We start from the raw sequence: 14,774 nt of genomic DNA on the forward strand, positions 1-14,774 counted from the left end.
AAATATTACAGATGCGGATCCTGAATTTAAGGGGCACGCACTAGCAATGTTCTGAGTGTGATAGGTAAGCATGGTAAGAAGCTGTTCCTATGGATTACCCATATACATGTATATGTAGCCCAGGGGTGGTTCCAGCCATTTTTAAAAGGAGGATCCGTACCAAGGATAAAGGGAGGATCTAACTATGTATGTCCCCATTAAAAGGCACTGGTCGTCCAAAAAAAAAAGGAATCCGCCACTGTAATCCCATAAAGGGTAATTGTCCTCCTTCCTATTAAGCCCGACTTTTTATGTACCAGAGTTAAATATACTCAATTTTTATAAATAAGACGGATTTTACCTTTGATAACTATTTACCTCTTAGTCGTAAAGTGATTTATATTCGTCATGTCAATGTTTTAGAGTAAAGAATGTTTCACATATTTCATAATAATAACACTGGCTAATAGGAGTAATTCCACCAGTGAAACACAATAACATAAAACTTTTACAATACACTATAATCATTGGGTTAGAATGTAAATTTGGTAAATAATTTCAATGAAGCATGCGAGTTTTTTTTATCAGCTACAGTATGCATAATTTTATGACGATGTAACCACTGAATTTATCAGTTAGGTAAATATTTACATGTACATTCTAATTGTTGATATCCTCCAGGCATGAACATATTAGATTGGTTGAATTTTGCTTTACGTCCAGTTTCAAAAAGTTCATGACTAGAGTGGGATTTCAAGATCTTTATACACCGGAAAAACAATTTACATTTGACATGATCATTAGGTACTTGCCAGTCATTAAAACGTACCCAAACAGAAAAATAAATGAACAAATTGCTTTCAAATCGTATTCAAATCTCTTTCAAATCGTGATTCTCCGATTTGTTAGTACCATTTGCTTGCGATTCATTAAACAAACCATAGACAAATCAGAATTTTCCAAATTCCCTAAATCTGATTTCTATGGGATTTCTTTCTTTTGTATGATTTGTAAGCCATTTGTTTGTTTTTGCGTGATTTCTTTATGATTTGTTTACTTAGAATATCGTATGAAATGATTTGAAAGAGATTTGTTAACTTTGTTAGCTAAAACGATGAGATTTCGTTATGATTTGTTAACTTTGTGAATATCATATGAAATGATTTGAAAATGATTTGTTAACTTTCTTAGCTATCTTGGTGTGATTCATTGATGATTTTCTACAATGAATAAAATGTTAATGAATATATCCAGGTTTCTTTGTTTATCTATCACTCTAACTTCCGGTTGAGGTCAAATTCAAATTTCAAATACTGTTCTATATTAACTGAACAAAGAAGATTGCAAGATGAGGAGTATTATTCAGTCTATGAAAGATGACGGTGGTAAGGTATCTTTATACTTATAATTTCATATATTTAACTAATACTATTCAAATGTTAACCTTTAAAATTCAGAAACTGTGCATTTCAGTATCTCATTATAATCATGATAGTTTAGTGCTGTTAGGATTAATTTTTAAAATAAAAATGTGTAATAGATGTGTAAACAGATCAAAACATTTTAAGACTAGCTTCCCGAGCCAGCAGATAAAATTCACTGGCAAGTTTCATGTTTTATTTGTTGTTTACTGACCAGGTCCCGGGCAAAATGGACAATACATATATATATTACACCATATACAATGTAGCAGATTCGGACCAAGACTAAGACCCATCACATATTTGACATTATTCTACTAGTTACACGTGGTTGCCTATGTTTTTTACAAATTTCGTTTTAGCAAATGCGGGTGAAAAGTAAGAGAAACGTCACAAAGAACAATTTGTCCCTCATCGCAACAAAAGATAGTACTCCTTTTTACAATTAGTGGAGTAGCTATTAAAGGTATAAAACTATTTGCGCTTCAAAGTTTGGGGGTTTCAGGGGCAGAACTTATTTTTGATCTGGATGTTAATGATATAATCTGTGAATTGATGATTGATGCCAATTTATTTACGATTAGTTTGTGATTTGCTTGAGGTAGGAATATGATTTACTTCTGATTTGTTAAAGATTTGATAACAATTTCTTAACGATTTGAAAACAATTTGCTTCTGATTTGTAAATGATTTCAAAACAATTTCTTGGAAATTTGTTTATGGTTTGCTTATGATTTGTAAGCAATTTGTTCGTGATTTGTTAGCTCATTTGCATGTGAAATTTTATCACTTTCAAATCACAAAGAAATCATACGATTTGTTCATCATTTGTTACCCCGATTTGCTTATGATTTGTAAGCAATTTGTTGTGATTTGTTATTGTGATTTGTTAGCTCATTTGCATGTGAAATTTTATCACTTTCAAATCATAAAAAAATCATACGATTTGTTTATCATGATTTGTTCCTCAATTTTTTTTGTTTGGGTAATATTAATAATTGCTGTGAAACCTCAATAAAACTCAGGGTAATATTGTGAAAAGTCAGGGTCAAATTCATGTTTTCGAATTCAAATATATATTTTAGTGAAGTTCTAAATGGGATTTCGTAGAAATAGGGCACCTTACATTGTTACAAGAAATCTGTTTTCGGCAAATTGCTCTTACGTGATTTACAGATGTATCTTTAAAATATCTTGCTTACGAAATTGAGCATAAATTATGCTCTGTAAAGTTCAACTAGAATAATATCCTAAATATTGATCGCGGACTCCAATAATATTAAAATTTTAAGAGTTATTAATCATTGATATTTTAATTTTTTTTCGTAATGTAGAGGCTTGCAGGTTGGAATAAAGAATTTCTACTGATAGAAAAAAAGGAAAACACAATACCAGTTTAATAAAGGTAAAAGTACCCATCAAAAGATATAATAATGTCGCAAGAAGGTCGACGTGACAGTCGAACGTTTTTTGTTATACTTTTACTTACAGAAAAGAAAAGCAGTTAATGGTAACATGCTAAAATATTATGGCAGTATAATATATGTCCAGCTCTGTCTAACGCACCACTAGTCAAAATAATAATGACGTCTTGAAAGGCATTTTTTCTTTGACGCCTACTGAAAGGATATTTTTTATAAGCCTTACGTGTGGGGAGGCGTCAAAGAAAGAAAGAAAGAAAAGACTTTAAAGACAGTGTATTTTGGATTTGCTATATAAATGGTTCATCATCACAACTAAACTTAGTCATTCTACAGGGTTGAAACTGCTAAATAAATCATTGACGGACCAAAAAGAATCGTGCAAGTAGTTTCCGGTTGTAGTGAGAAAACCTAGACGGATTCAAACAAAAAGGTTTTGTGAGCAGTGAGAACTGTTCAACCTATTAATCGCCATGAATTTATCAAATGACAGTACGAATACTAAAAATCCTCGCTTAAAAAAAGACGTAGGTACTTTAATTCAGTCAGGGACCCGTGGATGTGTTCTAGTTTAAAAACAACAAGTTTCTGAGATTCATTATATCAAAACAACAAGTTCCTGAGATTCATATAAAAAAAAACAAGTTCCTGAGATTCATATCAAAACAACAAGTTCCTGAGATTCAAATCAAAACAACAAGTTCCCGAGATTCATATCCAAAAAACAAGTTTCTGAGGATTATATCAAAACAACCAGTTCCTAAGATTCATATCAAAACAACAAGTTCCTGAGATTCATATCAAAACAACAAGTTCCTGAGATTCATATCCAAACAACAAGTTCCTGAGATTCATATCAAAACAATAAGTTCCTGAGATTCATATCCAAATAACTAGTTCCCGAGTTCATATCCAAACAACAAGTTCCTGAGATTCATATCCAAACAACAAGTTCCTGAGACACATATATAGTCTTCGAGACACCAGGTCTCTGAAACACTGAAGTCGGTGGACAATTACAAGCTACCTGTTCGAGGAACTGCGACCATTCCCGTGGGCAATTACAGTTTTTGAACGACCCACGGCCGGTCGCTTGCAACTATCACAAAAGACTTCAAGGAATGATAACTCTGCATGGATGATTAAACATTTTTTGCGGGAAAATACGAATGCCTACTCAAATTCATTCTATTAGAAAAATCGAATTATTACAAAAGTTTGTCCACCATGCACGTATATGCACCATTATTAATATAGCAGACTAGAAATATATACAAATGCATGAAAATCATATATACATGTAACTGTAATATACAAGTATAAATATAATATATAACAATAAACCAGATTATAATGATTTGTATCACTACAATATAATAGTCATTACGATGAAGTTGAATTCCCCGTGATTAATTTAGCATCCACGCAAGAACTTGTCCCTGAAAAACATTATATCTGTACATTAACCTCACTTTTAGGTATAGAGATGTGATTTTTTTCCGAGACAAGTGCTTGTCGGGCCATCCACAAGAACTTTCGGTCATCCGATGTTCAGTACTTCAGTACATTGGTTTGAATATATATTAAGTGAATAGGAACAACGCATGTGGGTTGACCTTAACTTGTACGTCTTTAAATATGTTCATCAAATATTTCAGCCCGCTTATCCGACATTGACTGTTGCGTTAGACTTTTCGTATTTGCGAAAATAGACAAATTGTAGAAGTATTTATGTTGTTTTAAATTAGTTCACCATGTCCACTATATACGATATTGATCCTATACGTGATAGATGTGTGTAATTTTTTACTTATCATGCAATCTCCTCTTGTAACTACATACCTGAAATTCACAATGCATTCTGGTTCGAGTTGTATGTATATGTTACAGTAAACAGGTGAAATTAGGAATTACATGTAATTACTTAAATTTAGGAATTACAGGTAATTCCCGATGCACTTAGTTAGTACCAGTAATTCCTGAAACTGCCCAGTTATGACCAGTAATTACTAATTTTAAAATGAATTTTTACACCTATTTACTGACTGCTAAAACAATGTTGTATTATGGTCAGATGATCAAAAGTTATGGTAATACTAACAAGAAGATCAGTTAGTACTCTTAAAATTTTGAATGGTTGATTTGTATAAAAAATTTCTTGAATAAATATGGACTTTCAAATATTTGGTTAAATCAGAGTAACTTTAGTTTTAATCCAAAATGATTAAACTTGAGCATTATACAGATAATTTTTGACCAATTTCAGCAGACATGGAAATCAGAAATGGAAAATTCTCCCAAAGGATTATGTTTTAACTTTTTTAAAGAAAACTTTGAATTTGAAGAATATTTAGACTTATTACCTTATAAAGATAAGATAACGTTATGAAGGTTATGAACTATAATTAACTGCTATGTGCATTAGCTTAGAAATATAAAAAAAAATAATATCTTTTTTTTTGTTAAATCATTAATAACAAGGGGCTGTCACAACGACAGCAAACCGGATTTATTAACATTTTTTTATTTGTGTCCTAGCAATAATACAAGAACCATTACTGATGATTAGTGAAAATCGTCAATATCAAATTTGACCTCCATTTAGTCATCAGTATCAACATATTAAAATTTGAAAAGCTTAGATTGAATGGTTCATGAGTAAATGCGACAACGTGAATGGAAACACCATTTTATGATCTTTCCTGAACGGTAAAAGTCAAAATCGTCATTATTGAACTTGACCTCTATTTTGTCATCAGTAACAGTATATTAGAATTTGAAAAGCTTTGGTTGAATGGTTCGTGAGAAAATGCACGGACACGACTGGAAACACCTTTTTTCAATCTTTCAAGAACCATAACTCCTGAACGGTAAAAGTCAAAATCGTCATTATTGAACTTGACCTCCATTTTGTCACCAGTAACAACATATTAAATTTTGGGAAGCTTTGGTAGAACAGTTCATTCGTAAATGCACGGATACAACTGGAAACTCCATTTCTCAATCTTTCAAGAACCATTACTCCTGAACGGTAAAAGTCAAAATCACCATTATTTAACTTGACCTTCATTTAGTTGTCAGTAACAACATATTAAAATTTGGGAAGCTTTGGTAGAACATTTCATGCGTAAATACACGGACACGACTGGAAACGCCATTTTACGATCTTTCAAGAACCATAACTACTGAACGGTAAAAGTCAAAATCGTCATTATTGAACTTGACCTCTATTTTGTCATCAGTAACAGTATATTAGAATTTGAAAAGCTTTGGTAGAACAGTTCATTCGTAAATGCACGGATACAACTGGAAACTCCATTTCTCAATCTTTCAAGAACCATTACTCCTGAACGGTAAAAGTCAAAATCACCATTATTTAACTTGACCTTCATTTAGTTGTCAGTAACAACATATTAAAATTTGGGAAGCTTTGGTAGAACAGTCCATGCGTAAATGCACGGACACGACTGGAAACTCCATTTTACGATCTTTCAAGAACCATAACTACTGAACGGTAAAAGTCAAAATCGTCATTATTATACTTGACCTCTATTTTGTCATCAGTAACAACATATTAGAATTTGAAAAGCTTTGGTTCAATGGTTCATGAGAAAATGCACGGACACGCATGGAAACACCATTTTTCAATCTTTCAAGAACCATAACTCCTGAACGATAAAAGTCAAAATCGTTATTATTGAACTTGACCTCCATTTTGTCACCAGTAACAACATATTAAAATTTGGGAAGCTTTGGTAGAACAGTTCATGCTTAAATGCACGGACACGACTTGAAACTCCATTTTACGATCTTTCAAGAACCATAACTACTGAACGGTAAAAGTCAAAATCGTCATTATTAAACTTGACCTCTATTTTGTCATCAGTTACAACATATTAGAATTTGAAAAGCTTTGGTTCAATGGTTCATGAGAAAATGCACGGACACGCATGGAAACACCATTTTTCAATCTTTCAAGAACCATAACTCCTGAACGGTAAAAGTCAAAATCGTTATTATTGAACTTGAACTCCATTTTGTCACCAGTAACAACATATTAAAATTTGGGAAGCTTTGGTAGAACAGTTCATGCGTAAATGCACAGACACAACTGGAAACTCCATTTTTCAATCTTTCAAGAACCATAACTCCTGAACGGTAAAAGTCAAAATCGCCATTATTGAACTTGACCTTCATTTAGTTGTCAGTAACAACATATTAAAATTTTAAAAGCTTTGGTTGAACGGTTCATGAGTTAATGCACGGACAACATTTGATTGCCGCCCGCCCGACCGCCTGACCGCCCGGCCACCCGCCGAGCATCCCCTAATCAATAACCGACATTTTTGTCACAAAAATCCGGTTAAAAATGATATAATAGTGAAATTATAAATCACTGTTAGCAGCCAATCTGGTTCCATTTTGTTAAATTAGCGAAGAAACCAGGTTGTTGAGTTGTGCACTTGAGAGTGAATATTTGGACCTCATTGAATACATATTCATGTGACCTTCAATTCAACGCCTAGCTGGAGATGGGTTTAATATCGATGTATTAAGCTATTAAAATTGTAAGGGTTTTGCAGAACAAACAGTCTCGCATACTTTTGCTGTTATTTACAGGATCAACAAAAATGAGGAAAAAATATCAAAATTATCCTCTTTTGATTAGTAGCTTCAGTTTAAATTGGGTAAAATTCCAGGATGGTTTATAAAATCTAATGTTTTAATGTTACATACTGCTGTTGGTAATTTTTTCGTGTTTTGCAATGGCATTGTCAGTATTTGTTTTCGACTTTTGAGTTTGATAATCACTTTTGTATCTCTCACCTCTTCTTCAATGCATACACCTTTAATGATCTTTTATCATTTCTTTGTTTGTTTTGTATTTATATACCAAAGGCAAAGGTAAGTAGTTGTCATATACCCAACATTCTCAAGACGAATTAAAAAAGTATGACAAACGGATAGAAAGCAAACTGATGGACAAAGGTACATGTATACTATAATTACGAATATACAAAATACAATGAAAGCTGAGATGTACCTAAATGGTGAAATCCTATATAAATGAAAAGAAAGATTCTAGATATGCTGACCGTTTAATTATTAAAATAGCAAGTACTTTGCAAGAGATAAGTCATAAAAAAATAATGATAAAAAAATACATTAAAGTTAGTCAATTTAAACGGACTATTAGAAAATCCAAATTCTAAGTATGATACTTTGTACATGTATAGTATATTACGATGACTGTAGGTGAACAAAAAAATAAACACTTAGTCTAGCTTTGTGTTAAGATACTTTTGTACATTGTATTAAAGCTTCATACGAAAAGTCTGGTAAAAAATCAGATATTAAATAACTTGTGTAGCTTTCATAATTAGATGTAGGAAGATGTGGTGTGAGTGCCTATCAACTCTCCATCCAAATAACAATTTAAAAAAAAAGTAAACCATATGTCAATGTACGGCCTTCAACACGGAGCCATGGCTCACACCGAACAACAAGCTATAAAGGGCCCCAAAATTAATAATGTAAAACCATTCAAACGGTGAAAACCAACGGTCTAGCATGGTTTAACAGGAACTCAAATTATTTAAAACAACCACACATCAATAAAAGTAGTAATGGCAATAACGATCGAGAATGTTTTTAAATATTACTTGTTACAAAAAATAATCATTCAAAACACCCCCATTTCAAAAAGATTAACAAAAATAACTTATTTTAATTAACATCTAAGAAGATATATTTTTTTGGGGAAAAAATCACGACTTAATTGCTTTATAAGATAATGAGATGTTGTATGATTGCCAATGAGATAACTATACACCAGGGATCAAATGACATAGATTTTATATGACCTTCAACAATGAGCAACAATACCACAAGGCAACCTACCAAAATCCCCCGAAATTACAAAATAAAACATCCAAATTGAAATGAGAAACAAAAAGCATATAAGCATAAAAATGTAATTATAGAATCAAGACAAGATATTTGTGATACATACAAATAATAACAACATACAAAGATTGAACAGATATTCTGGAATCATCTAAAAGTACTTGTATGACCTTTTAGTTGTCTCTAAATTTAGATAACTTTTTCAAACCTTAGAAGAACAAAAACTTACTGGAAAAGATAATCACAAGACCTAATCATATTGTTAGGAAAGAATTCTATAAATAGTACAAAAAAGGCATATAATTGACTATAATAATTTGTTCGCCCTCTTTCTATATATATTTTTACAAAAAAAAAAACCAACAACATAAAACACATGTTATCATCGTCTACTATTTAAGTTATGTTTGAATTATATTTAAGCAAAAACCTGTATTTAATTGAAACAAATGTTTTAGAATTCATATGCATACATAGAGTGAAATTTAATCTGATATTTTTCGTCACTCTAATACATTGTACAGATTTTATGAATATTGACAACAACAAAATCAAATTTTAAACATGAAAATTGAAACAAGGAATTATTAGAGTGATCACCAAGGCTTATGGTTTAGTCTTAGTTGATTTAACTGTTGGAAAAACGAAATATTCATCTGCGCAAACACTTTTAGAGTATGCAATGTAAAGCGATGCACTACCTTGATATCCAAAATATTCTTATATTATTTCATCTTGTTAGGTATAATTGAACTTTTACTGTATGTAAGCATACTGTTGAATCATTTGAGATGGGAAACTCAATTTTCGCACATTGAGGGGGAAAAAAATGATTGGTGAATTTAAAATCATTCTACTTATAAACTAGTTTGGATTTTTTATGATATACATCAAATCGTTTTACTTTTACCCCTAAAATCAAAAACCGTGTATCCCACGAGTAATAACGTATCTTTACCTTTCTAGCTAAAAGTTATTTACAAATTTTGAACTGAATTCATAGTAATCTATAACATCGGATACATCTATTGTACATACATGTATATGTAAACACACTATTATCAATAGTTTTTATCAGCGACCACGACGACCCCTACCACGACCTCCTCTGTTTTCACCACGACCTCGTCCACGTCCTCTGTCATTAGAATTATCTTGATGTCTGTCTCTACTGAATTCGCGACTTCTAAAATCAGGAATTTCATCTCCATCATTTTTGTCTTCATGACCACGACCCCTACCACGACCTCTACTACCACACCGACCTCGACCTTGTCCCCGAATGAAGTCTAGACTTCTACCGCCACGATTTTCATTTCTATACTTGGTGTCTCCATGACCACGACCCCTACAACGACCTCTGTTATTTCCACGACCTTGTCCACCATTAAATTCTTGACTTCTACCAAATGATCTTTCATCTTCATACTTGTTGTCTTCATTACCACGACCCCTACCACGACCTTGTCCACCATTGAGTTCTTGACTTCTACCAACAGGACCTTCATTTCCAAGCTTGTTGCCTTCATTACCACGACCCCTACCACGACCTCTGTTATTACCACGACCTGGTCCACGATTGATTTCTTGACTTCTACCAACAGGATCTTCATTCCCAAGCTTGTTGTCTTCAGGACCACGACCCCTACCACGACCTCGGTTATTACCACGACCTTGTCCACCACTGATTTCTTGACTTCTACCATCAGGACAAACACGGCCACGATATCCCTGACTTCCTTTGCCATGATTATTATCTCGATGTCCGTCTCTTTTAAATTCTACGCTTCCAACGGTACCAACACGACTTGCATTACCATCTGTTGCATCTGTTTTTATCTTCATTGTTTTCTCAGTTCCCTTCCCACGGCCTCTACGCTTTTTTCCGCGACCATTGGGGAAAGGTTCACTATCAAGTTTGTTTTTCGAAGGATTCTTTAATTTTTTAGACGAATTCGTATGTCTAACGTCACCGCCAACTGACATCTTGTTTTCTCTATGGCTGCTTAGCTTTGTTAGTTCATGTGCGGCAAAATGTAGTGCATCATAGTACTCGAATTCTGTTTGTTGATTATCGTTACCTTCACACCTGTGACACGAGCTGTCCATGATCATAGACATAGCATGCCCTAAAATATGATATATAAATAATTAAGTAGATTGTAAATTATACTAGGCATAATTATATAAACATATCAGTATTTGTACTGTGGATTCATTATTATTCGTTGGATACAAATTTTCGTGGAATTCGTGGGTATTGGTAAACAAGGAAGTTTAATGTTCAACGAATGGCAAATTTTACATTGGCTTGTATGACGACGTTGGCAAAACCAAGAAATTAAATGTCCATCATGCAAAGTGTCAGTGTTCCTGAATCCACAAATATTGGTACATACGAAAATAAATGAATCCACAGTATTTTAAACAAGACATAATTGTCATCTTGTCTGCGTCACTGAAAACTACGATAAAGATTGCATATTTTGGCGTTAATATTGATTAACTTATAGGGTCTTTGCATCGGAACTAAACACATTTATTTTTAATAAACAGTTGTTGGCATGACACGGATTATGTTCTTCTCATATATGTCATGACGGTATGATACTAAACCCCTCACGGGGAAGATTGTGCCTGATATTCATATGATGAAGACATAATTTTTCAATCAGTTTAATTGAAGTCTGGAGTTGGCATGTCAGTTAACTGCTAGTATTCTGATGTTATTTATGTATTATTGTCATTTTGTTTATTTTCCTTGGTTACATCTTCTGACATCAAACTCGGACTTCTCTTCAACTATGGGATGAAGAGTGGTACCTATTAAAAAAATTCAACTCGTTGCATTTGTTTGCACCTGTCCAAAGTCCACTGGTGGTAAGCGGATGGTCGTAACTAAAAGTTACGATCATCCGGAGATGGGAGACAACTCTAGGGATAAGTTTTTCTTTTCCGATTTTCGTGCACTAAAAGGTTCATTTGAACCAAACCGCTTGTCTCGTACATACTATTCGGCAGTACGGTGATATCAAAACCAAATTTGATGCATTAAAACATTCCAATTTTCGTAAAATAGTCATTCAAAAATTCATGCATGATGGTCGTAACTAAAAAAACAAAAATATTGAGGATGGTCGTTACGTAAATTTGTGATGGTCGTAACTCTGTTTTAAATAATACCTAATAAGGCAAGTCAAGAGTTTTAAACGTGTCTTTTATTATATGCATACTAGTATTTTATATGATTGTATTTCTGAAGATTTTTTTTTCATTTTTTTACATACAATGTAAAATAAAGCAATTTCAATGCGAGTAACTCTCATTAATTCGAAAATTTTAAAAGTTTTCAAATATTAGTTTTTGGGGAATTTTGATTAAAGTTCGATTTAAAATTCCAAATTTTTCAAATGTCTTCGACCGAACCAGTCAAGAATTCTAAACGTGTCTTTTGTTATATGAATATATCATATATCACATTATATATTTGTAAAGTTGTTTTCCCCAAATAATAAAAACTAAATGGAGAGAGGGATACCTGTAAAGAAGAAAATTGGAACGAATGGAACAAAACAATACAAAATGAAATGAACAGTCATATATTCTGAAAATATAATGTATAAAATTAACAAAGAGGCAAATAGTTGAATTAATGTAAGCGGTTAAATTCATTAACAATGTAAATTTCTCAAAAGTTGACAATTCATTTTAAAACAAGAAACACAGCTCTGGTTATGATAATTCTTAGTTAGAAATAAAAAGCACGAAATGTATCAACTAATTGTTTTAATTACAAAATAAATGAGTTTAAGAAAAGGCATTTTTATCAAATTGGACATCACATGAAATAACAGTATCCTGATTTTTTTTTCTTTGGAATTCGCATCTATTGAAAACATAAACTTTTTGAGGATGTACCTACTAGTTGACTTTTTTAATCTTCAATTTAAGAATGATACTGTCGATAGAGCATTATTAAGGAGTCAAAATAAGCATAAAATGTTGATAGGTAATGAAGGTCGTTATCGAGACTAGAGCATACCCGCGAATTCGCAGGTCTGTACCTGAGTTAAAGAACATACGCTTTATTTTTAGCCTGAATGCTTAGACGTCATATTGTTGTTTGGTGAAATCAAGCTGATAATCAGGTGCACAGTAATGTCCAATGACGAAGTCCATGAGTAGCTTGTAGCTATTCATACAATGTAAGCATATAACTTTGTAACACAAATTGTAACATTATCCTGGCTACAAGCTTAAGCCTAGCTACAAACTAGCATTTTATTTTACTCTTAAATTCAGTGCATGTACATGTAGCAGTGTAAAATATAGATCAACAATATTCCTACTTTCGAGCTTAACACATTGTTCATTACGACACCATGGATTCAGTTTTCATTCCGTACCAATACTTAGAACTAATATCAATGATATACAGCAATATATAATCGTTATGTAATCGATAAAAGATAACGACAACACGTTATAAAATCCTGGGTTGAGTTCAAAATCGTAGCAGCTACGTAGCCGCTATCAATATCTATGTAACAACTAGTCTATAGCTACATGTTCAATCGTCAAATCTACGTAGCACTACATAGCAGCTACGATATTGAACTCAACCCTGACTCAGAAGTGCATTGTGGATTCTATTTCCTCATGAACGACTAAACGACAAAATATTTGAAGGCCAATAGTTTATAAGACAATAACAATTTAAATCCAAGGAGTAAACAAAGACTCAAAGACTTATAAGAACTGCAATAGCTGATTTAAAGATGATTGTTCAGAATTGTACGTTTAATAATTTTATCTGCCGACATGATTGCAGATAGAAAAAAGTCGTAAATAAAAAAACACTCAAAACAAATATAAGGGAATACGCGTGCATTTAATAATTTCATGCCTTAACGTACAGTAAAAAATATATTGATTCTCAACCCTAACATACTTTTTGGCTTAATGCGAGTTGATTAGTTTTCACTGTTGCTCCTAAATGATGAGCGTTTGAAATCCATAAGAAATGTGTATGTTTAATTAACTTAAGGAGGCTCGCGGGTATAAAAAATTCAGAAAAAAATCAAACATTTATTTTTCATTACAAGTTTTATTAATTACCTTAAGAAATTGTAACTTTATCATATGGTTCAAAAATCATTCAAAAAAATCAATGCGTGTTGGCCCCAGGTGACTTTTAAAATATAGATGTCATTGAAAAAGCTCCAAATTATCTCCCTTTGGTGCAAAAATGCCATTTTTTGGCATTAAAATTGAAATATCTTTTTTAACTCATCGGTGACCTATAATTTTTATTGTTGTTTTCGAATAAGCTGTACAAAAACTAAATAATTGTAAAATTTTAGCGATTTCTGTAATTTAGTTCTTTTTTTATTTCGATATCACCTCTATTTCTCCTATTAGTTCAACAGAAAAAAAAGGACATTGACAAAAATGTATGCTTCTTTCGAAGGCAGATTATGAGCGTAAATGTACGGTGACCCCATTTTTTTATTTCATTTTTCTCTTAGGTATAAGATAAAGTTCATTTATGGAAAAATATAGCGAAATCTTATATTAAATAAAAAAAATGATTTAGACCCGCGAGCCCCCTTAAGCTTAATTTCTGCATATCAATACCAGAGTAACAAATAATATTGTTTGTAGCAAATCATATATTACATCTGAGATTATTGCTTTTACAATTAAAATACATTAATAAAAGTTTGTCTAAATACTCGAGTTACGGTCATCTTTCAAAGTTACGACCATCACACATTTAAAGTTACGACCATCATGCTTGAATTTTTAAATGACTATTTTACGAAAACTGGAATGTTTTATTGCATCAAATTTGGTTTTAACATCACCGGACTGCCGAATAGTATGTACGAGACAAGCGGTTTGGTTCAAATGAACCTTTTAGTGCACGAAAATCGGAAATGAAAAACTTATCCCTAGAGTTGTCTCCCATCTCCGGATGGTCGTAATTTTTAGTTACGACCATCCGCTTACCACCAGTGAAAGTCAGGAACCTAATGTTCAGTAG

At 32.5% G+C, this 14,774-nt stretch overlaps 1 protein-coding gene across 2 annotated transcripts in view; it reads right to left on the reverse strand.

Annotated features, from left to right (window-relative positions):
• Nucleotides 1–7,901: 7,901 nt before the first annotated feature.
• Nucleotides 7,902–14,774, reverse strand: part of LOC139519450 (NFX1-type zinc finger-containing protein 1-like) — a 32,974-nt gene continuing 26,101 nt past the window's right edge. For both annotated transcript variants that reach the window (XM_071311552.1, XM_071311553.1), the window contains exon 3: nucleotides 7,902–10,857. In XM_071311552.1, coding sequence (XP_071167653.1) covers nucleotides 9,803–10,857 — 1,055 coding nt within the window. In that variant the 3' untranslated portion in view covers nucleotides 7,902–9,802. The remainder of the gene's footprint in view (nucleotides 10,858–14,774) is intronic.

This window comes from Mytilus edulis, chromosome 4, assembly GCF_963676685.1.
Source record: "Mytilus edulis chromosome 4, xbMytEdul2.2, whole genome shotgun sequence".
In the NCBI taxonomy this organism is placed as follows: domain Eukaryota; kingdom Metazoa; phylum Mollusca; class Bivalvia; order Mytilida; family Mytilidae; genus Mytilus; species Mytilus edulis.